At 41.2% G+C, this 23,347-nt stretch overlaps 1 protein-coding gene across 8 annotated transcripts in view; it reads right to left on the reverse strand.

Moving 5' to 3' along the window:
* Window positions 1–23,347, reverse strand: part of MEF2A (myocyte enhancer factor 2A) — an 81,163-nt gene that overhangs the window by 9,074 nt on the left and 48,742 nt on the right. For 2 of the 8 annotated variants that reach the window (XM_066328255.1, XM_066328256.1), the window contains exons 4-8: window positions 17,177–17,326; window positions 14,101–14,320; window positions 13,792–13,851; window positions 4,044–4,234; window positions 2,464–2,487 (exon numbers count right to left, since the gene is read on the reverse strand). In XM_066328255.1, coding sequence (XP_066184352.1) covers window positions 2,464–2,487; window positions 4,044–4,234; window positions 13,792–13,851; window positions 14,101–14,320; window positions 17,177–17,326 — 645 coding nt within the window. Of the gene's footprint in view, window positions 1–2,463; window positions 2,488–4,043; window positions 4,235–13,791; window positions 13,852–14,100; window positions 14,321–17,176; window positions 17,327–17,391; window positions 17,524–23,347 lie in introns of all 8 variants that reach the window. The other 6 variants (XM_066328262.1, XM_066328258.1, XM_066328257.1 and 3 more) reach the window with 6 other exon arrangements.

Here is a 23,347-nt window from a genome sequence, read left to right on the forward strand (position 1 = left end):
AAGGAGCAGTTTCTCATCTCTTTGGTAGGGATCCATTTCATAACTTTACAAGACTGAAGTTACTACTCCTTTTCCTTATTTCAGACACAGGTATTTCAGGATCTGCAGCACTTAACATTTTTCTCCACTCTAATCTTGAGAGAATGAGCAGCATTAAAAATGCATCATTCCCTTAAAAATATCAGAATGAGCAGGTACAGAAATGGGGATGTGTTCAATTTTGAGCTTAAATTTATGAAGATGAATTGAGGGTTATCAATCTTGTATCTTTCCCATTTAAAGAAAGAAATATATATCACAGCTCCCATATTAAAATTAGCCCCAGCTGTCACTGGCTGCCAGCTTCTGATCTCTCCTGTGTCCTGCTGCTCTGGAATTCCCACCTTGGAGCCTCCCAAGGATTTGGGGGCTCTTTGGCATTTGTTGCCACACACACACATTGGCAGATGGGCCCTCTCTGCTTCAGAGCTCCCAGGTTTCAAAGCTCCAATTCCCAGAGAAAGTCCCTCTGATTCACTGTAATTGATCCCTTTAAATCACTTACGTACTTCTGAAAATCTCCCCTAGACCAAGTTTATCTGGCATAAAGAGATGTTATTAGAGCAGATTTTTGTGTCTGTCAGGAATTGACCTTTCTCCAAAGCTTTCTTGGATGGCTGCCCATAAAGTTGGGATTACTGCATAATGGAAAAGTAAAGAGGAATATACTGGGAAACAATCCAGACCAAAGGATTTCCTTATGGGATATTTTTTTTTTCTTGAGTGGCTAATAAAGGTGGTTTTCTGAGGTAAATTCTTTCTGAATATAACTCTTGGAACACTCAGCCATACAAACACACTAAGCAATATTTAGATGAGCCCAATATTTGTTGTCCTTAGAGATTCACGATGAATTTCAGGATCTCTTTTTTTTCAAATCTTTTTACCTGGTGCAAATGTAGTAGGATGAACTCAGTATCTTTATTTCATGCTCCACTACCGTTGGTAGCTGCTTTTCATATTCAGTGCTCAGCTCCAACCACACGGAGCCAGCGCTCACAGATGGGATTTGGGGCTGCCTCCCAACACGGGAATTAGCATCAGACAGAAGCCTGCAGGTGTAGCTGGCGTTTCTTTGGCAGGTTTGAGGCAGGTTTGAGGCAGGCTCTGCACCTCTCCTTTGTGTGCCGCCCCTGCCGGAGCCGCTCCCGGTTTCCGGAGCAGTCACTAGATGGCCCACGCCGCACACGGGATCCAGCACAGCGCCATCCGCCCGCCCCAGCTGCGGAATCCCCCGGGACAGGGCCCGCAGCCCGGCTCCATCCCGACTCCAGCTCATCCCAGCTCCAACTCCAATCGCATCTCATTAGGTGCTTTTACACTGAGATTTCCTTCTGGCACTGAAAACCAGACACTGCTCTCTGAAGGCCAGAGGAAAGTGGGAGAGCTCTTTACGTGCTCAATGAGCAAGACATCCCAATAACGCTTAAAAAGTTCAATCCTGAATTTCGAAAACGATTTCCCCATACTTTTTAAATCTGTTTCTCGTGTTTAAGGTAAAAATCAACCAGCAGCATGCATTCATCAAGAAATGTATCTAAATCACTACATTTTCCATGCTTTCATGCAATTAGAGCCTCATATTAGCAACAGGTCCATGTTCAACAAGTCAAGGTCTGCAATAGGTCGATTTATTTCTCTGTGATTATGACACAGCATCTTCTGCCTGGTTTGTGCCACAGTAGCCAAACAATTTGAAATTTGTTCTAAAAATAAGTTATGAATTATTTTAGCCTTACGTTAATTTTCCAGACAGAATGCCAAATGTTAAAACCTTTGGGGGAAAAAAAAATAGAAAACACACAAATGCCAAGAGTTTCCTTTTAAAAGCAGAATATCTTTCCACTGGAAAAAAAGGCAGAATTATTCATTTGCAATTCTCTGTTCCTTTTGGTAAACAGGGAACACCCCTGTGGTTTGATAATCTCACGCAGGATGAAATAATTCTAACCTCCAAAAAGGTGACCTCACCAGCAATGATGTCACCTCCTTGAAAGGAAGAGAAGTAACACAGGGCTGGTGTTACAATCTGAAGAACTTCACAAGTGAAGCCACTTTCTAAAAATATTCCAATAATTTAGGGGATGGGAAGTGATTATTTGTATTTCATATAGAAGGCAGTACAAATCCTATACACATGGACAGTTACTTTGTAAGGCTCTTTTCCAATGTTCCCTCCAAGAAAAACAGAAACATTTTCAGGAAAAAAAAATAGAAGTTTACAAATGGCAAGCACTGACTTTGGATGCGTTTTCAACTTGAATTGGTCGGGTTTTGAGTTTGATAAAACAAATGTATTTTTGTCTGCTACCAAGGGAACACTGGAATTATTTAAAATATGTAATGAAACTATAGTTAAAAAGCTGTAGTGAAAGACATTTCCAGCATCTTGCTGTCTCTCAGCAAACAGCGGCCCAAACTCACCAACTCCAATTCATCCTCCTCCGACTGTACTCAGCAAACAAGAGGGATAACACAGTTACTAAAAATAGCATTGCTTTCAAATGAAAGAAAAAGTCACGTTTGTGCTTCAGGATTTTGATTCATTTTAATTAATAATGTGGATTTGCCACCTGATTCTGTAGATAACACCACTAGAAATGTAATTCTTCATGAAATTCGTGTCACATCAGAGCTGCTGTGCTGAGGGAACACTGGCTTGGGGAAATTGGTGCAGCAGGAGCTTGGTGACCCCAAGGACACGGCAGCACACGTGGATGTGCAGTCTCTGCCTGCACTGATCCAATAAACCAGCTCAGCAATAAAGTACTTTAGTACTTTTCTCGTACAACCATCCAGCCAGCATCTACTCTGAAATCTGCTCACTCCTCCAGAAACACAAACCCAAAGCTGAATATGATGTTGTTCTTCACAACACAACAATAAATAGGTGCTGTGCACCATTAACATCAGAACTGCATTATTGCTTCTGTTTCTAATTAAATATGTAATTGTCACTGTAATGATCAGCCAGTGTACTTCCTATCTCTCCTATACTTCAGTATTCCTAGAAAAACCTTTTTTTTAAAAAAAGAATCATTACTCTGAGGCTAATTATAGCTTTTGTTACTTGGATTAATTTGGTATTATTCATCATGAGTACCAGCAACAAATGTAAGCTCTTGTGGTAGCTTAAAGACAAATAGGAATTATACAGAGAGTACTTGTGTTGTTTATATCCTGCTCCTCCTGGTTATGGCCCATTCTTCCATACACAGAAAACATCCACAGAGACACTGAAAATTTCTACATGGCAGCAAAAGACTAAGACCAAAGGATTTGGCCAAGTAAATTAAAGGAAAAACAGTGTAACACTTCCTGCAAGACCTGTTCTGGGCTGGAGGCCGTGGTTGCCTCATGGCTGACACGAAACTCGTGTGCTATTCCCGGGCTGGCTGGACAAACACTGGTGCCCAGATGCCCCAGTGCAGAGCAGCCCTGCAGAGCACCCCAGAGCCCTTTGAGAGGCCCCAGAGGACAGCCAAGGTCACGCTCCACGGTGCCACATCACACCAGTGCTGCTTCAGCCCTTCCTCACCGCAGAAGCTGCACTTCACATCCCACAGCCATTACGACCCAGGAAAAAACAGGTACAAAATGTGCTTTAGGGCACATTAATAGAGCTCACATCACCAATAAGATCAGCCATTCCTCCACAGAATAATGGATAGCCCTTTTTAAAACCCACATCCTCCAAACCACTGGAGTTCTCAGTACCAAGTCAGAGCGATGTCAGATCAAAACACCAAAGTCCCCCACCCTGTCTATGATTGTGCTCTCACCACATTTAGGTCAGGCTGCTGTTTTACAGCTGTAAAAACTCCTCCCAAGCCGAACTTCTCCCCAGGTCACAATTTGTACTTCTGATTTTCATCGGTGGTATTTCAGAACACCCCTCTACTCCTGTACCCTGTGGTAAGCAGGTGAGACAGTTTCTCCCTGTGTGTGTGGGCAGAACAGTCCATTTCCACGAAGCCAGACCCAGAATAAATACTTTAACTCACCAGTGGTGGCATCATGCCCTTGCTGGAGGGTGGGATGACGACACGGAGGTCGGGTTTGCGGTTGTTCATGCCAAGGTTTCCTCCTCCTGGTGGAGGTGGGGACTTTGTAGGCATCACTTTGCCTAGGCCATTCCCACCACCACTGGTACCAAGTAGACTTGGTGAAGCTCGAGAATTCACAAACCCATTTCCTGAAAGAGGAACAACCAACGGACCGTAAGGCTGAGGAGAAGGGCAATACAAAATTTTGGTGCTCATGTACCAGTTATGAAATATTTATTTTGTAAAACTTCCGATAACAAACTTCCCACAAGGGGCTGAGTATTGAACCATCGAACAAACACAAACCACTCTGACCAGAGGATCAATATGGAAAGGGAATAGCACTTCAAGGGCAAGCTGTGGCAGCTTAAATGCTGAGAAGAGCAAATTGCCAAAGAACTATTTCTAATAACATCCGTTGTGTTTAGTTTGCCCTTTGAAGCTCCTCCAGGCTGAGCCTGCAGAAAAGTGAGGGTTTTGCACAACCTCACTTGGTTCCCACCCCCACAGAGAGCATGGACTACACTGAATTGTTCCTGTGAGAACAAAAAATCAGCTCTTCAAGTCTCTGTTTCTAGAATTTATTCTTCATATACCTCCAAGACTAATTTCAGTATTAATATTTACTGATTATTATATTTATCAACAATGAGGGGAACAAATCCTGTCCCTTAAAATTCATTCCAGATATACACATCATTTATGCCCATAGGTTTATTTAACAAAGTTTTTATCTTACTCCTGGTACTCATTTTAAGAGGCATTGGACAAACCAAAGCCTACAGGTCCAGGATTCAGCACTGAAATCTCCAAAAGCTGAATATGCTCAAGGTAGAGGCCTCAGCCTTACACTCAGAACAGACCAGGAAACAGCACCAAGGCACTAAATCAGTCAAGTGCCCAGTATTCTACAGAAACACCAATCATGTTAACCAAAATATATTTCTCAGAAAAAAAATTAAAGCCACATTCCAATCACAGAATCATATTTATAGCAACAATTCCCAAAATACACAAACCTTATTCAGCTGCAAACAGAAAAAAATTTGTTAAGGATAATTTTGCAACAGGGAACCCCATAGTTCACCCTACAGAACCTGTGTGTGTGTGTATAAATAAACACAATTCATAGTAAGATTCTGTTTGCACTAACACTACGGGTCTGAAAGCAGCTTTTATAGGCACAATCAGGGAAAAGTCTATGAGACAAAGTTCACTGTGTGGGAAATTCTCTCCTAATCGCCCATAGCGCCACGCTGGCATGAATTTTGCATTATTATTCTAATTTGAATAGGCCCCTATGCCCAATCCAATTTTATTGCATTAAATACATATTAATCTAAAAGCAATTAAAATAAGAAAGTTGTCAGTGTCACTTTCTACCTTCTTTAGCAACATTTTTAATGCCTTTAAAAGCACAGCAAGAAGGAAGAACAGCAACATGTCTCAGCAAGGGCACAAAGCTCCACGGAGGTGCTGGTGTAACCAAAATACTCAGCCAGGGCACACTGAGAACCTCGATGGGAATTCACCAGGATGCTGCAAGGAAGCCTCCTCTGGCTTTACTCATTATGTGGATTTCCCCCTGTGCCAAGAGCCTGACCATACATGGATGATCTGATATGTCCCTTGAGTTTTCCAAGGTTAACAGAGCAAGGAGGAGTCATTCTAATTTAGTATTTTCCTGAAGCATTTGCATAGGAGGTATGGGAATATGACTTTTAACTCAGAACTTATGGGGGAAAGAAGGAACACAGCAGAAAGCAAAGTTTTTAATGTCAGCATTCTTCCTTCTGTATTAAAAACCACAGCAAAAACTCATTCTGTGATTAAAGGATCTTCTTTCCTCAGCAGAAAACAGCAGAATTTACTCAGATGCTTTTAGGTTAGTGATAAAATTTAGGTGGAGTGGTTGAAAAGTTGGGCTGGAGCTGAGAATACACACTAGAGCTAAATATACTCTTGACTGGTAGGAGAAAACTCTCCACAGTTGGGTCACATGGAAAAACCAACAAGCCAAAAGGAGAAATTTAGTTCTGTGCTACCCTTAAGGTTCCTGAAACAGAGGCTGGTTTTCGTGGAATCCTGATTTTGTTAGCACAGTTATGCATCAATTCCTGTCCATTATAAATGAGTGCAGCAGGAGTTACAGCCAGCCTGCAGAGACTGAGAGACATCCTACACAATGGACAGGGTACAAATTAAATGGATTTGCAAAGACGCTACAGAGGAAAAGTATCAGAAAATGGCATAATTTTCACCAAATTATATCTGAAAATTTGTTATGGCACCTCCCATTTTCAGCAAAAATGCCCGCACATTTAAAGAACTTACTGTTATAATGGAAGTAAAGTCTGGCCTTTAATGCAATAATAAATAGCATTTTATTACTCACTAGGGCTGTCAGTGTCACCTTTCCATGGCAGGGCTGTGAGCTGTGAGCAGTTTAAGCTGCACAACAATCCCACTCTGTACAAACAATGGGGTTCTGTCCAGCACTTTGGGCCATCCTATGATACCATTTCCTGTCCTCTGGTTCAAGTATTTCAGTAGCCCGTGTGTTAAATCTGGACAGTGTCTCTCCTCCACACCCAAGCCAGTCATTTCCTGAACCCTTATTCCAAGGCTCTGCCAATCCTTCAGAAACATTTCATGCTTTTTGTGGTGCTGTCAAAACCAACAAACTCTCTGCCACCGCCTGCTCTGTGCAGTATCAGGCGGCAGCAGGGCAGAGTCAAAGCATTTCTTCTGACAAAAGGCTGAGCACTTCTCAAAAGGAGTGTTTAGAATATCTTAAAAATGGGAGAAACAGTAATGAAAAATATCCTAAGTGTGCAATGCTATGGGTAGGAATCCAATAGCAGCCCTTAGTGATAAAGAGCTGGCACTGAGCAAACACTGGAGTGTCTCTATCGATCATCTGAAGGATCATATGCTGGGGCTGCAATAAGAGCAAAGAATATTCATTTTTAGTATGAAACTTCAAGCCTTTTCCCTTTTAATAATCTAATAAGAAAATCAAATTACCAGTTAAGAGTGAAAGGATAACTGAACGTGTGGTATTTCTTAGAGCAAGGTCAGGAGCCAGAAAAAGATAATGAGTACAGGATGATGCAACTACACAGCCCTTTGCCAAACCGAGGCCTTAACAACCCCATAAATTCTACTTACTATTTCATATAATACAGAAATTGTTTCTACCCTACCCACTATGGATCTTCCCCAGAGACAATACTTTATGTCTAAAGACGTTTTCAAACTGGAAATGGAAACAGAATGTAAAATCCTACATGTGTGTAAAAATACAACCGTTTTTATTTCCGAAGGAAGAGTTTTATTTAACTCTAATTCCTTAAAACAGACGTGAAAGCATGTTCAAAACAGTCCTTTGGAAAACAGACACCAATGCAAATATAAGCTCTCAATTATATGAATCATAATTTAATTAGATTCTATGATAAAAAACCGTGCCAACGTACATTAGCCTACTTCTTGTTTAGTCAGAAAGTGTTTACTTTTGAAGCAACTTCTTTTCTGAAGTGAAATGTTACAACCCACCCATGACACCAACTGGATATTCTGCCTTCAGAGACATAATACAGCTTAATCTCATTTACTGTCCTGCAGCTCAAGACACAGCATTCAATTACATGAGCCAGACTCATATTTCACTATATAAATCACATCAGCTGAAACAATGAACACACGTGGCTGGAAAGTACTCCATGTACTTATTGCTACTCAAGAAATAAATTACAGGCATTGATGCCATTAATCTTTTGGGTGTGGGGTGGTTTTTTTTTTTTTGGTGGTGGTTCATTTTGGAGAAAAACTGAACAGTTATACACAGTTCTGGAATAATTGTGGGCAAGCAGCTAAGCCATGCAAAATTAAGCAAAAATAAAGATTGTAGTAAATAAATATTTATGTCTCCAGTGACATCATAAAATCCAACAGACGTCACACAATCAGAAGCAAACTGAGAATTGTGTTTGCAACAAGCCATTGGTTCACAAGGCATCAGGAGGCCAGATAAGATCTACTGAGGGAAAACATTTACATGAAGAACCTTGGGCAGGAGGACATATTGCAAGCAAAACCAACAATAGCATTTCTGTGTGCATTAGTTGCTCAATTTGTTTACTTTGGGATTTAGTGTGACAGATTTAAGTGGAAATTAAAAACAGCATATGCCATTCCTACCATTTTCAGCTCTGCACAGCAATCACTGCTGATTCTACCATGGTTTCAAAAGGCTCCAGTTCTGTGTTAGCTTTGGAAAGACTTTACTGTAATATCTCAAGGAATCTGAGATAAATGTATTTCTACTGATCTTTACAAATCAATATGTCAGATAATACTATAATTAGAATTAAAATATACCTTTGACCGTAACATAAGGTCTTGAAACATGTCTAACATGTAAGATTTATGCTTCTAAGGCACTACTTTAGATATTAAAAGGCAGCAAAAAAGAAATACACATGACTAAATGTCAAGGGAATGCTTAGTCATGTTACAGAACTTTAAAAAGAGCTCATTTCCCAGGTTGTTGGAAATTTTCTTTTGCCTACAGCTACATAAAAGGAGAAAGAATTTTCAAGGATATTTAGAATTTAAAGGGGTGGTTATTATCCAGAACGCAACAGCAAGCCTAAATAAAAGCATCTTGCTCTTGTATGTGAGTGAAACATCACCAATAGCAACTGGATGTCTTTTAGATCTTTTGTCAATTAAACAGATTACAGTTAATTGCATCAGTTTACCTCCTAAACTTGCTGACTTCTGTGTCTATACAAAATCAATGTAAAGAGTGGCAAAGAAAAGAGGACAGAAATGGTACGTTTCCAAGAACCTGGGATGTGGCAGTGCATCCTGGGCAAGGGAACATTATGTAAATATTAAAACTTACTTTACCCCAGCTGGAGATTAATAATTTGTTTTCTGTATGGCAAATTCTAACCAGAATTGTCATGTATCCCTCAGTAAATCAGCAATTTTGGCAAGATAACAAACACACACAGGTTTCAACTGAAACCTAAGGGTAGTTCAGGGGCTGAACTGACCTCATGTCATGCAGATGGGTGGTTTCCAAGGAGAAAGAGCTACAGTTAAAAAAAAAAAAAAATCGAATACTTTCCTTCTCCTTCCCAGCATGTTTTTTATGCTGATTTCAGGCAGTCATTTCTTGTGAGCTGATTTAATCAGAGAGCGATGGCTGGATGAGCCTTTGTTATGTGCTGACAATGTCCAGCAAAGGAAAAGGGCTCAGCTCACACCCTGTGAACAGCTGCTCTGCAGCCCACTCCCACAACTCCTTTTTCCTCCGGAGAGCCTGGAAGCTGCAGCAGTCAGTAAGCTGCACTCGTGTTCCTCAGGGATCCCTCAGCCCCGCCCCTGGAGAAGGTGAGCCCTGACTGTTGTGTTGACCTGTGTCCTCTCAAAATCAGAGCAAGGCAAGGCTCGGTGCCTTGGCTCTGCTGACAGCCCAGCAGGAACCTCTGTGTGCTGCATTTAGCAGCAGGTGAACAAACATCCTGAAGTCAGATCCCTCTGCACACAGCTGGGAAGCAGGGAGCTCTGACTAGGGAAAGACTACCCGGGACTGATCCTGTCACACTGAAGAGGAAGCACAGACCTGAAACAGCACCAGGAGCGCACAGCCTGAAGTAGGAACATGCTCAGGGTTTATTTACAGCTGCTTTCCTAAGGTGGTCCCTTCCCACAGGGCAAGGCTTGTAGCTGATGCAGGTTAACAGGCTGGCAAGGGGGCATGATGTAAATGTCAGAGGGGGGCAGAGGCTGAAGAAAACTGCTTTCTTTCAGTTTTCTCTTCCCTTCTTCTAGGGAAGAGGCCGATAGCATCAATGCACAACATTTGCCTGAAACGGCAAGAAGTGTTTTTCAGGAGTCACTCCTGCTGGGGTGTCTCTCATTTCACAAACCAAACGTGACTAGAAAGGTGTGCACAGAGAGCCCTTCTGTTATTGACGCCTCTGGTACACTCCAAATTGCAGCAGATTCAGACCTGTGCAAAACCAAGCTCAGAGATTCTTTTATCCTCACACACAAAAAGCTCTCCCCATCAGCCAAACCCTCCAGACAAAGGGAAACATTTCCAGGTGTGGCTGTTCACAGTTCTGTCTTGATCCCTTTCTGGCAACTCCAAGCAGTTTACAGGTGTGTGCAAGCTTTCAGTGGCACCTCTGCAAAATCCATCCTCGGGCCAGGATAAAAGACCACACATAATCTAGACTGACTCTTAGAGATCCAACAGCTCACAGGACACGGCTTTTCCAGCAGAACAACCCTTCAGTTCTGTTCCAAAGAAAATCAGTATTCCTGAGGTTACTTCACATTCTCAGAACCTGAAGATTAGTGAGGACATTAAAGAAGACACAGCTCTAGAACAAAGAGGAGAAATTCAGCACCCAAGCAGACCAGGCCTTTTTTATCCATTCTCCTGATGGTAAAAATTTAAGAGGAAAGATAGTTTCTTTTTCTTTTTTTTTTCTAAAATATTAACTGTCCATAATCTGCATTATTGACCAGGAGGGCTATTTCACTGACACAGAAATGTACAGACAGAAAACACTGTGTCTTTGTGAAATCATAAACAGCCTCCACTGCCAAAAATTTCTTGAGAATCCCCTGGGAGTGGGAAGAACTGAGGCCTCAAGGTTTATGGTTTTGACGCAGCCTTGGCAATGAAAACCAGCTCAGGTCCTTGGCATGGTTCTGGCTCAATGCCACACGTGAAAGGTGTGGAAGAAAAAGTAGAGACTGGGGAACTGTGATGGTATTTCTGAGCTTTTCTGATTCTCAAGGATGGCACAAGGTCACTGCAAGTGCATTTCACTGGCAACCTGTGGATGATTCATGGGATGACACCAAAGCGGAACCCGTGGCAAACTGCAATGTCATCATCCATCCCTACACCAAAGAAACTCTTCCCTGCATCTCAGGGCACGTGAGGCTCTGCTCTGCCCCAAGTGTTCTCCACATCCTGGGGATATGAGACTCCTGCAGCACATTTGATGCCCATCACAAATTTAACACTGACCAGGGGCAACAAGATCATCAATGTTCTAGCTCAGAAACGTTTCATCTAATTAACAGAGAAAATAAATTAGCTCTAGAGCAAACTCCATTATAATGCTGGACATTTTTTCCTACTCAAAACTGGTATATTTGCCAAGTAAAAATTTTCAGCAAATGTTTTTTATGTGGTGGGTAGAATTTTAAAAATATTACAAAATGAAAATGCTTTTTCAGAGTTATGACAGCTGCATGTGAAGTAAGCTCTCAGTATTATAAAGTGATCACAAAATTTTCTGTTCTGGATATAAAAAACCACCTACCAATCTTTGCTACAACACGCAGATATTTTTACTCAAAGTTATTTTCCACAGAAAAACTGTTAAGTTGGCAGATTGACTGCTAAGGCAAATCATTTCCATTCCAATCAAGTTACACAGGACTTGAGAAAAAGACTCGTGTGAACTCAATATGAGCCATTTTATGCAACATCTTTGTTTGAACTGGGTCCCAAATAAGCAAGATAACCTTTACTTGCTTGTTACTAAGAGATAAAGGCATGTAAGTGTCTTTCAAGGAAATGAGAACAAAATCTCAGATGCACAAGAACTTTGTAATATTGAAGAAGATGGGTTTTTCCTTTATTTATTTATAAGAGAATATCTGGGGATATGGCTATACCAATACTCCATCTTTACCTCTGACATCACTCCTATACACTGTGAGCTGCAAATTTGGCACGTGACCTTTCACTACATCCATAGGAGAATTCTCCTTTCCTGAGAAGTTTAAAAAAAATACCTGGAAGCTAAAAGAAGAAAATAGATTTTTTTAAAAAGTGAATTCTACAATAAATGCAGCAAGAAACTAAAACCATTATTGTCTGCAGACATAATTAACATGAGATACATTTCGGCAGCTGTCAAGCTCAAGTTGACAGCAGATTTAGTCAATCTGGTTACACATGATTTCTTGATTGTGCTTGTAACTGAGAAGGTTCCTGTGCACCTGTCAGTAGTTACGAAGTTTTTATGCCATAACTTAGAGCAAGTGGAGCCCTGACAACTCCAGGTACCCCTCTGATTTTGCATTCTGGTGTTAACCAGGTATTTGAGTTTCACTAGAGGTACTTAAAGCTATTCCCTGGTTCTTGTACAGTCACAACTCTCACTTGCATGACAAACCTTTCTAGAAGTGAGTGGGTATATGTATAACATCTTGGGTGTGATGTTCTGCAAAGTAAGAGATAAGTGATGCATTTTGACTTTTTACATAAACTATTAATAAATGCAAGGAGGCAAACATTTTACTGCATTAAATATGTTCCCCAAGCTGCTGTAACTGGGCATTTCTAGAGTCTGACACCCCACAGCAAGGACTGTAACCACTGTTTTATTTGCTTATTGAAGGAAGGAGTCTTAAATCTGAAGCTGTTCTTAATAAAGCCTGATCTGGGAAAAGAGGCCTGAAACAGCCTGATAATAAACTTATTTAGTCTGACTTGAAAAATTCTGTGGAAATCAACATCTGACCTCTACAGTTTCTAAAAACAGTCATCTTTTTTCAACTGAGGAAGTTTCCTCCATTTAAAATCTTGCTTACCTGGTGGAAACCACTCTTTAATATTTCATATCTTTGCTGTACATAGCCAAGGAATGGATAAAGAGTGGAAAGTCAATCCTGTGCTTTCAGCCTTGGAGAGTTACAGCATTTTTTATTCATCAATTCAATTGCCTGACTTGATGTTCAAAGAACTTTTTCCCAGCTGCCACATTAAGTAGCCAGTGGGCAAACACTGAAAGGTCAACAGTTGCTTCTCTAATTCTGTGCTATGAACACTTCCCAAAGGGAGTTAGGTGTGTTTGCAGAAGTGACCTTCAGCCAGCACGACTTCCAGTGGCTCAGGGGGAACGTGACCAAAGTGGGTGAGCTGTCATTTATTTTGTCTCTCTGTGGCACGACACATTTCAGTGGCTGCCTGCCCCTCTATCAGAGTGATAAATTTTGTTAAGGGGAGACAAAATATTGAAATGAAGAAGTGCTATCATATATTTTTACTGAAGGCCAAAAAATACTGTGGATTTGATTTTTGGCAAGATCTTGATTTGTTTTCAAAAGAAATTCTGATCATCGTCCAAAGCTAAGACAGATCCTTAGCTATCAGTTTCCAGATTTATTGCTTTCTTCATGTAATTGCTAGAAAATGATTAGCAAGATACACATGGCAATACAAACAATACAGTCTGTATTTGCTTCATTCTGATTGGCACCACAACCAGCATCAAACATCCAGGTCCTGCAAATACTGAGGTTGAGAACTGAGCTGAGTTGTCTTTAATGCAATAGTTCAGATTTGGCAAACAAAAGATGTTTTTGGAATGCTGTAATTACACCTGTAGAGAAACACAAAAGCAGCAGCAGCACGCTACTACTGCAAACAACTAAAATAAAAAAGGCAAATATTACTGAAGTGGAAAGAGCACAACAGTAAAAAGTTAAATGCCTGATAACAATTTATAAAACTTGACAGTAACAGTTCAGCTAAAAAAATTACGACCTTTGCTCTTCCACAGCCACTTTTTCCAAAGAGTCAAAATAAAAAATTGCTTTTGAATAACCGAGAAACTGAAACTACAGGACTATAACAAAGACACGATATTGCACTTACCCACTGGACTGGTACCAGCTCCATTTGGCACTGAGAGATCAGTTGTCCCCAGCATTCCACCTGATCAAAATAAGCCAGAGCATTAAACCGACTTGCCCCGTTACAGACTGGTGCAATTCTGCACAACAAAACTTCAGCTGTGCAAACGCACTGGAAGCACAGAGAAGCTGTACTTGGGAGGGTTCAGTGTGTCCTGCCAGAAGATGCCCGGGGCTGTGTGAGGCACAGGGCTGCAGGGCAGCAGGGCTGCAGGGCTGCAGGGCAGCAGCAGCAGCAGCAGAGCTGCAGGGCAGCAGCAGCAGAGCTCACCTGCGTTGCCGGCGCTGGGCGGTCGCTGCGGCGCCCCCGGGGACACGTTGCGGTGCAGGGTGCTCTGGGGAGGGGACAGCATGGTCGTGTCCGTGAGGGAGGAGCTGGCAGCCAGGGATGGGGACACCAGGGAGCTCCCGGGGTTGCTGTAGGTTAAAGTGTTGGGGTTGGACACCGGGACCGTCACCGACATGGAGAAGTTCTGGGCAGGCAAGCCGGGCTGCGGGAGAGAAGACGAGGACAAGACAAGGCTGTTAGCATTCACTGTGTTTGCAGGAGCAGCACATCAGAAAAATTCCCACTTACAGCAGTTCGTTGCTTTTTATTGAAGTTAATTCTGTTAGTTTTTAAACTCTATTAAGCATACAGTTTTAAAACATCCATTTGTTGTAAAGTACGGTGTTAAGTTCTTATACATCACATAATTTACAGTTCCAAAGAATTACTCAAACGTCTCAAATATGTAAGGTTCAAACAGAGAAAACTCAAAGTACTCATATGAATTCACAAGCTCATAAATACAACAAAATTAACAGTTAATCTGGATTATTACAAAGCAATGACGACCTAAACATGTCTACAAATCAATGAATTGTTGTACCTTCAAAATGTAAGCATAAACATGCATGTTACAAAGTTATCACACAAAAAAGAACAAGTTAGTAATAACATTTTCTAGTAATAACTTTGCTGATATATTGCTACTAATCTCTAAGACTTTGTTTTTCAACAGACTAAAAAAATAAACAGATCTTCAGAAAATCACAAAGTTCAAGAATTTAAATTTAAACATTTCATGTTCCCCAAGCCCCTGCTTGAATAACCACTCCATTTTTTTTACAAATTTAATTTTTTGAATTCTAGTTTTTACAGCATTATTTAAAAGGCAAGTGTTTTTCTGCAGTATATATGTTTGTTATTCAACAGCTATTGAGTCAAAAGCTGAGCTGCCTGCCCATCTATGGTACTCATTTGGTCATGACTAACTTCTTTGGCCTTTGTCTCATTCCTATCCTTTGACAGTGATGGGTTTCTGAAACAAAAGGGACTAATTTTTTTTCACAACTCTCATAATTACTGGCAACCAAACCATGACAGGTACAATTCAAGGGCAAAAACGCAGAAGTATTTAGTGACAGAATAGAGAGGTGATAATTGTGATTAAGAGGTCACAGGCAGATGACCAACACACGTGACCTAGCAAGTACACTTAAAAAAATGCAATTTCATCACGTGTAGCTTAAAAATCACTTAGAATGATACTTTTGCATGACAAGTTAGGTAACACAAGAAATGTAACAATAACTATACTAATTAAAAGAGCAGAACATATTCTCTACAAGAAACAAAATCTCTTACTAGCGAGAGCCAACAACAATGTCCCTACTGAAGCAGTCTAAGAATAATCATCAATTTTTGGCACAGACGGAAGGAAAAAGTAATGAAGCAGAACAACACAAAGCTAGCAAATCATTCACAGTATCTAACCAATGACAAGCCCCACTGCTGCTTGTTTTCAGGGGAAACTACTTGAAACTAGTCAGCATCTACCAAAACCAGGGTGTTTTCACACAGCACGCTGCCAAAGCAGCTCAAACTGAACTGGAAATACCTGTAGTGGGCTGAGCACACTGCTAGGGGGTAACAGCTGGGACATTTTTTCTGCAGGTTTCTCAATACAGAACCAATAAGGGACAGCCTCCCCCCACACCTTACAATCAAGGCTGTCTCTGCCCATCTATGGTGCTCGTTTGGTTACGACCGAATTCCTCACGCTTTGCCTCATTCCTATCCTTTGACAGCAATGAGTGCTCCAGGACAAGAGAAACTGTGTTCTTACACAGCCCCACAAGTAATGGGAACACAAATGTAATTGGTCAAATTGGAGTTACAAATGCAGAGCTGTAGAGTTAAAAAATAATGTTGCCCTTTTTATTTACACTGATGTCCGCACAGACATTTCAGCTGTTGAGCAAAACCCCATTTAGCTGTAATATACTGAGAGATGAGGCCAGAAGATGTCCCAATACAGAAATGTTGGGTATCAACATCTTCAAAACAAAGAAAACCCAAAATATATTGGCTTTATTCTAGCATCAAGCTCTAACAGAAGTGATACTAAGTGTCACGACTGTCAGTTTGCTGTTCAGTCCCCAGAGATCTCTTATGCTCTGAACGATGAAATGATTTCCAATAGCAGCAGTCATTTGGAGACACTACTCAAGTGCCCCAGGGTCTGTGCAGATTAACCCACCCAGTCCATCTCCTTTAACTACTGCAAGATTCGCATTCCTAAAATATTCAAAGGCTGTGGCAGAGCCCTGTATCAGTTTTCTTAGAAAATACTTAGTAATACTCAACACTAACGGGTTTTTGTAGGTGGAAATTAAATGTCATCATCAACACCTCCATCAAAAAGATTCAACATTTCCACTCCTTTTATCCCCAAAATGAATTTCTGGAGCCAAGTGACTTATGGCTGGACACTGGGTTGGCAACTGGGAGAAAACTTCAAATATCTTTCAGTGTCCAAGGAAGTATCAGTTGGAATTTCAGCAGGAGCAACCTTTTGAGGCTCTCATTGTGCAGCAGCCTTGATTTTAAATATCTAAATAACTTTCTACATCCAGACTCAGGCAAAATGAATTCTACTTGGATGACAAAATTAATCTGATTCTATTTGCCTGCTTGTCACATACTGTAAAATCTTGATCAGCAGACAGATGAAGACCTACAAGATGTAAATAAATGATCCTACATCCCACAACAAAAACTTATCTTGGTAAATATATTTTAGGTATGATTAGGTAATGCAGTGGGCTCCTGAAATTTTGAAATGCTGTCTTGTGTTCCAAAGGTATGAAAAACTGGGAGTGCAAAACCAAAGCCAGAGATGACGATTCTTATTCTTTACAATAAAATGTATTTTAACAAGACCAGGTATGACATTCTCCTTTTTCCTCAGGAGTATTTTTCCCTTCTCAAGCCATTACATCCTCTTGCCTCTGAAGTGGTTTTCAGTGGTAAGCAAACACCATGAAAATTCTCATGCATGTAAGAGAAGCACAAACCATACTTTAGTACTCACTGCGATTTTATGATTCCGCATCATATTATCAAACTCTTCATTAATTTTTTTATATTTTTCTTCTGTATGTGGCGTGAGCACATATGAAGTGTCAGGGTCCGGGCTGTCGCACCCTCTGTGTTCCTTCTTGTTCAGAGCCTAAATAATGAAGTTAATAAAAAGGATCAACAAATAAAAAGTAGAGATAAAATAAAAGTACTTACAGGGCCTCGCTTGAAAATAAAATCACTATCTTCATTTAGTTTGCTGAATCTGTCCTCCGATAGTGGACTGTGCTCAAAGTAATCGTCAGCATCAGGGCTCTCACAACCATTAAGGCCTTTCTTTCTTAAGGTCTGAAATACAATTGGAAAATTCACATACAAATCATACTAACTTGCCAAGAAGTTTTGTACACTACTGAATCATTCAGAGCCCCTGAAACTACATTAAACTTTCACAGACAAAAGTCACTGTGCAACAGACAGAATCAGTCTTTCAAGATAGTGGCAAAGTACACAAAGAGAAAAGGTTCCCCCGGGTGCCATCTCACAGGTAACTTCCCCCTGCAACCAATTCACCTCCCCAGCACTGCATGCAAAATTGTTTCTGCACAATGGCTGATGGAGTGAAGGTGCCTGACAGGGGACGTTTAAGCCTGTGGCAAAGGAGTTCATGTGTTCATTGGTAATTAAAATCCAGTTTACTGGATATTTAATGAATTGATTTTAGCATCCCGATTTTAATATCCACATTTTAACGAGCATACAGTTACACTGACAAATAGAGTGGCTAAAATTTTTGTTCCACTAAACAACTGCAGCACATTAAAATCTGATACATTTGGTTTCAGTAGTTGATAAAGGCAGGATCTTCCTGCACTTCTGTCATCTCGCACAATAACAAGAACTGCAAAAAAGGAATTACATAATCCCTCTCTAAAATGACTTAGTTGGCTAAATATAAGCTTTTTCAGAGTCCTTTAGACTAACTTTATGGAGCTACTTCCTGTTTTCTGGTGGAGAACTCACATCAACATCCCCTGGAAAAAAAAAAAAAGCAAGCTTGTCTACAATCCAGCCATTAAAGAAAGGATGTGAAACTACAGGTCTCGTGACCAAATTACAAGATATATTTGTATTTCTTGTTTTTCTTTTTCACCCTATTACACAATCAGAAACTTTTCTCTGCAAGTTCTCATTTAAAACAAAACAATATTTAAAACATTACCTGTGGATAAATCTTTAATGTTTCAAAAAAAAAAATTCAAGAAGAAAGCAAAATAAATTTTAAACAGATATATGTTATCTGTACACAAGGCAGCAGTAGGACTATACAGGCATGAGGGAGTTGTGTACTTCCTTTTTGTCAGAAATTATCTATATTCCATGAATTTTACATTAAAACCCCTAAAGATCACAAATCTGCAAGCTGATGTTTCCAGCACCATAAAAAGTCTCCATGTTTTCCTATAGAAGCAATTTCCATAACGCACTGAAATTCTGACTAAAAAAAGCAAAATATTTGAGCTCATAGTATTCACCAGCATTTTTTTTACTGTCAACTGATTTTTTAGTACAATAAAAAGCAAACACAACTGCCGCGCTATTCATATACATGCAAAATCCTGCTTATTTCTACTGCGGTTTTAAAGCAGGAATTGAAAATCCAATTCGCCGCCTGAAATTCTTTAATATCACAGTTCACCATAAGCTGCAATTCCTTCTCAAGTTTCCTGGCTTGCTCCACATCTCCCACACAGTATCTGGAACTCCCACAAGAATGTAATCGCTCCATCAGCACATGGGGCCAACAGGTGTAGGCTCGTCCGGCACCTGTCACGGCCCGAAGCCGCCCGTCGGACCAATGGGCTGGACACGTCAGTGCGCTTGGCCATACAAGGGCCGGCCGCTCGGCCTCTCAAGGTCGGAGCCTGTCATCCCTCCCGCAGCCCTTCCCAACAAGTCAGCCTGCCAGGCTGCTGCGCTTCGATAGCGGCGGGGAGAATGTTAACGCTGTGTAATCTGGATTACACTTAACCCCTGCAGCCCACGGAGCTCTGGAAACACAACCCCAACGCCGGCGGCCGTGCGCGGTGCCCGGGACACGACTGCAGAGCGGCACTGAGGCTCTGCAGAGAACGGGCAAGGCAGAAAGGCACGGAGTGCAGCTCCCGTGGTAAACACGCAGAGGCAATTCAAGTCCTGCAGCAAGGGAGTTTCAGCAGAGCTCCTTTCAATAGTCTAAAGCAATCCAGTGAAAGCTTTTAAGTGTAATGCTGCCAGTTCATCCCCTCAGCACAGCCTGAAAGTTACCCTCCGACTTAAAAAGGAAGAGATTTAAATATAAAAATGCCTCCTTCCTCTCGGTGACCGTGTGTCATTTTCGCTAACAATGGGGTTAACTCTGCTTTGACTCATGAGGAAGGAAAATGCCTCAGTATCTCCCGTTTCAGGCTCTGGAAACCGTCACTCCAGATGGGGTTCCTGTCATTGTGGAGGGATTTAAGGCACAGTTCCCTGTCACAGATAATGAGGCTGGGTCCGACAGCCAGAGCTCTGCCTCCTTATCGCCAAAACACCAAGTGCCACTTTGAGGACCTGACCATAAAAAGCCTGCGAACTTTTATCAGTGCCCAGTAAGACAATAGTAAAACATTCCTGCTCCGTGCCCGGGGAATGCTGCGAGCTGTTGGCAGGGGCAGGCGCGGCCGAGGCGACACCGGCCCCGCTCCAGGCAAACAACCGGGGACACGGCAAGACTGCGGGAATCGCTCTGCGGGGACGCACCAAAACCCAACTCCATCAACAAGGGCTGACTCCGCCCTCCGAATTCTCCAGCGCGAACATTTGTTGTTTCTCCAAATAATGTAACTAACTCGGCTCTCCGAGAGATTTCCAAGGTATTATCGCAGAGATCAAATTCTTATTAATTCTGAGGTTGTTCAGAGGAAAAAAAACGCCATTTGGTGAGACCAAGTAATTTGTGTAACATGAAGAGAGTTTCATTTCTCATTTGTGCTGTGATAAACAAGCTAGTTAAGAACAAAATCATAGTAGCTGCAATGGAGACTAATAAATATAAGGCATAATTTTTTTCTTACCACAGCAAGAAGGGAAAAGAACATTAAATTTCAGGTTTTGTTATTGGATGCTCACTGCAATTACCTTCTGGTGTGAAGTCTTGTTTTCCAGATCATGTAAGGGAATGCGTAGCCCTTTCAGTAAATCTGTGTTACTTTCCACTTCCTCTAAGACTTAGCCAAAATTACTGGAAATTGTTCCAACATGTTTGCCAACACGTTGTATTGTGCCCCAGTAACTGAGATTGTGCAGCTTTGATCTCAGACTGCACTCACTGATGAGAGAAAAATACCGGTTTTATTCAGAAAATAATGCTAAGTACTTACAATGAACGATTGCAGGTGTGAGATCTTTTTTTAAAAGAATGAAGGAAGCACAACGATAAATTCATGTGACATGCAGAGTCACTACACAAGTATTCCAGAGAGCTCTGGTCATCTTGATATTGCAGAATGACCCAGGAGCTGTAAACTGCTTCTGTTCCAATATTAATCTAGGATTGATTTTTTTTGATTTGAATGGCAGGACTTAGAAAACATTGCATGAGAACGGCTGGACCAGCTATGACGGGTTTAAATATTGCAGTCAAGCACATGGTAAAAGAGCCCCAATATTTTCCTGAACTTCCCCACACATATGCAAAGTAGTTTTTAATTGCACTTTGCAATTAAAATTAGCATTTCGCTAATTTAAGAAAAGAATCATGCCTTGGCAAGAAGCATCTAAGGAACAGAAGAAGGGCTTCTTGCAAAACAACAACAAGAAAGAAATAATTGGCTTCTCTCTACGATTCAATATAAATTTTACTGAAACCCAATAATACAGATACCAAAGAGTAAGAAAGCACAAAAAGTCATTTACTCTTTGATCCTCGAGGAAGCAGAGCTGATATTCAGCCATCTCAGTGTAATTATCCTAGCACAAGGTGCCGTGCACAGAATCCAGGAGGGACACAGGGAAGGCAGGAGCCTGAGGGCAGGAGATGGAGGCAGCACCTTCCCCAGGCCTGTCCCAGCCCGGCTGCTCCCGGGGCTCCAGCCCCTGCCCAGGGACAGCTCTGGGAACCAGGAGCTCTGACCCAACACACACACATGGGTCACTGCTTCCAGAGACCAAGTGACAACCCCCGACTGGCCCCCTCCCATCAGGACCCCGGGCTTCATAGCCCACTCCAAAAGGAGCTGTTCATGATTAAAGAGCACAATCAGTGTGGTTTGTGCTCTGATCACTGAGTTTGGTTAAAAAGCCAAGAGTTCTGATATGTGATCTGGGCTCCTTACCAGCCCTGGCAGAACTGTAAAGAACTTGATTATCTTCATTGTCACGTCAGGAAATGATATTTTTCTGCCTTAAAGCAAGCAAGAATGTAGGGTGACCTCATGTGTAAAAAGTGTTATGAAGTGTAAAAAAAAGTGTCAGGTCATTCAAAACACTCAGCGTTTGGTTCTTGTAATATTACACAAAAAGGAAATGGTTGTTGCTGTCAAAGCTACCATGTATCATGTTAACAACTCTATTTTTGCACTTACTATTGGAGCTGGCCAGAGAGGATTTTTGTTGGTATTTAATCCCAAATCATTGGGAAAACCATGTCCAAATTCTGACTAAGACTGAAACGAAAAGTGATTTCCTTTGGAAAAGGCAAACCTTTCACTTAAATCCTGTGAGTAGCTGTGCTTCTGCTCTTGCAATCAGCACAGAAAAGCTGCAAAGCAGCACAAATTTGGAATAAATATGTTTTAAATATCGTAACTTTTTAAAGCCTAAACATTCCTCAGGCCTAAAGTAATGGAAAAGCCCTACTAGTACTAAGTATTACTGCTGCTGTGGTAGCACGGATATCAAAAGGATAAATGATTAAAGTTTCCTGATGCTCTGAAGATGCCATGCAATAATGGAGAGTATTTTTTTCTTTCTAAAATGACAAAAAATTCTCCTTGTCCATTCTTTAACTTATTTTTGGTGGTTTATCCTCAGCTGTAGCAGGAATGGTCGGTTGCCAACGTGTGGGCTGAGCACCACAGATACAGAGGAGGCTGAAGGACTGGCCCAGCCTCGCTGGCAGCAGCAAACCTCAGCCACCACTGATAATCACATCCTACATGAAATGCCACACCTTTTTTTTTTTTCTGTGACAGTCACAGAATGAAGGACAAATAAAGCAGTCACAGCACCAGATTCCCACTCAGTTTTCATTCTCAATACATGAAAGTTCAGTGAGACAAAACAGGGCATATTCCTGTACTGCAGCTCAGCTCCCTTCCCACAGCAGGGAAGGACCACATGGATCACCACAGGCTTTACATGCAGCAGAACGTCCTGCTGAAAGCAAGACAATTGTTTTATTATTTGCTTCCTGATGCCTATCATTGCCAAGAAGTTCAGCCTAAAACCTGACTGTTTTTCTCTTCTTTTGTAACACAAAATATTCCACTTTCATCAGCCTGAACAATAGTAAGGTGTCTCATCCTTTAGATATTGTTATATCTCCCCTATTATGTATAAAACATATTCAAGTACCCGAGGAGTATTCTTAGTCACCAAAAGCTATTTTTAGTTTTTAAACTTCCTGCGGGTCAGTTTGGCTACAGAAGCATCATCATTGCTGTTTCTTTAATCAAAATGAACAACACAGCTCTGCAGAGTCAGACCTTGACCCTACAGGGCCGAGTACGTGAATTTACCACTGTCTAAAATCCAAGCAGGAGTGAATCCCCAGTGAACATAAACATCAAAAGAGAACAGCCAGAGAAAAAGCAGATAATTCAACTCAGTAATGGTGTTTTGTCTATTTAAACTCATCAACTATTTCTGTAGGCTGAAATTTCTTTTTTCCACGGACAGATGTAGTGTATTGTTTTATGTGATGTTTACAAACCTAATGTATTTTCCTCAGGCTCTATTAATATTCTCAACTTCAACCAGCGAAGCATCTGCAAATTTCCTTATTTTTCCAGTCCTTTGAGTTGGGAGGCCACTTACATTTCGCTCTAACACTATTCCTTTCAGTATCCCTGACACATTTTCAATTACATTTTGCCACGCTATCAGTTCAAATTTCACGTTCTAATTATAGCCACAAACACGTCCACCCCAA

The sequence above is a fragment of the Sylvia atricapilla genome, chromosome 13, assembly GCF_009819655.1.
Source record: "Sylvia atricapilla isolate bSylAtr1 chromosome 13, bSylAtr1.pri, whole genome shotgun sequence".
NCBI lineage: Eukaryota > Metazoa > Chordata > Aves > Passeriformes > Sylviidae > Sylvia > Sylvia atricapilla.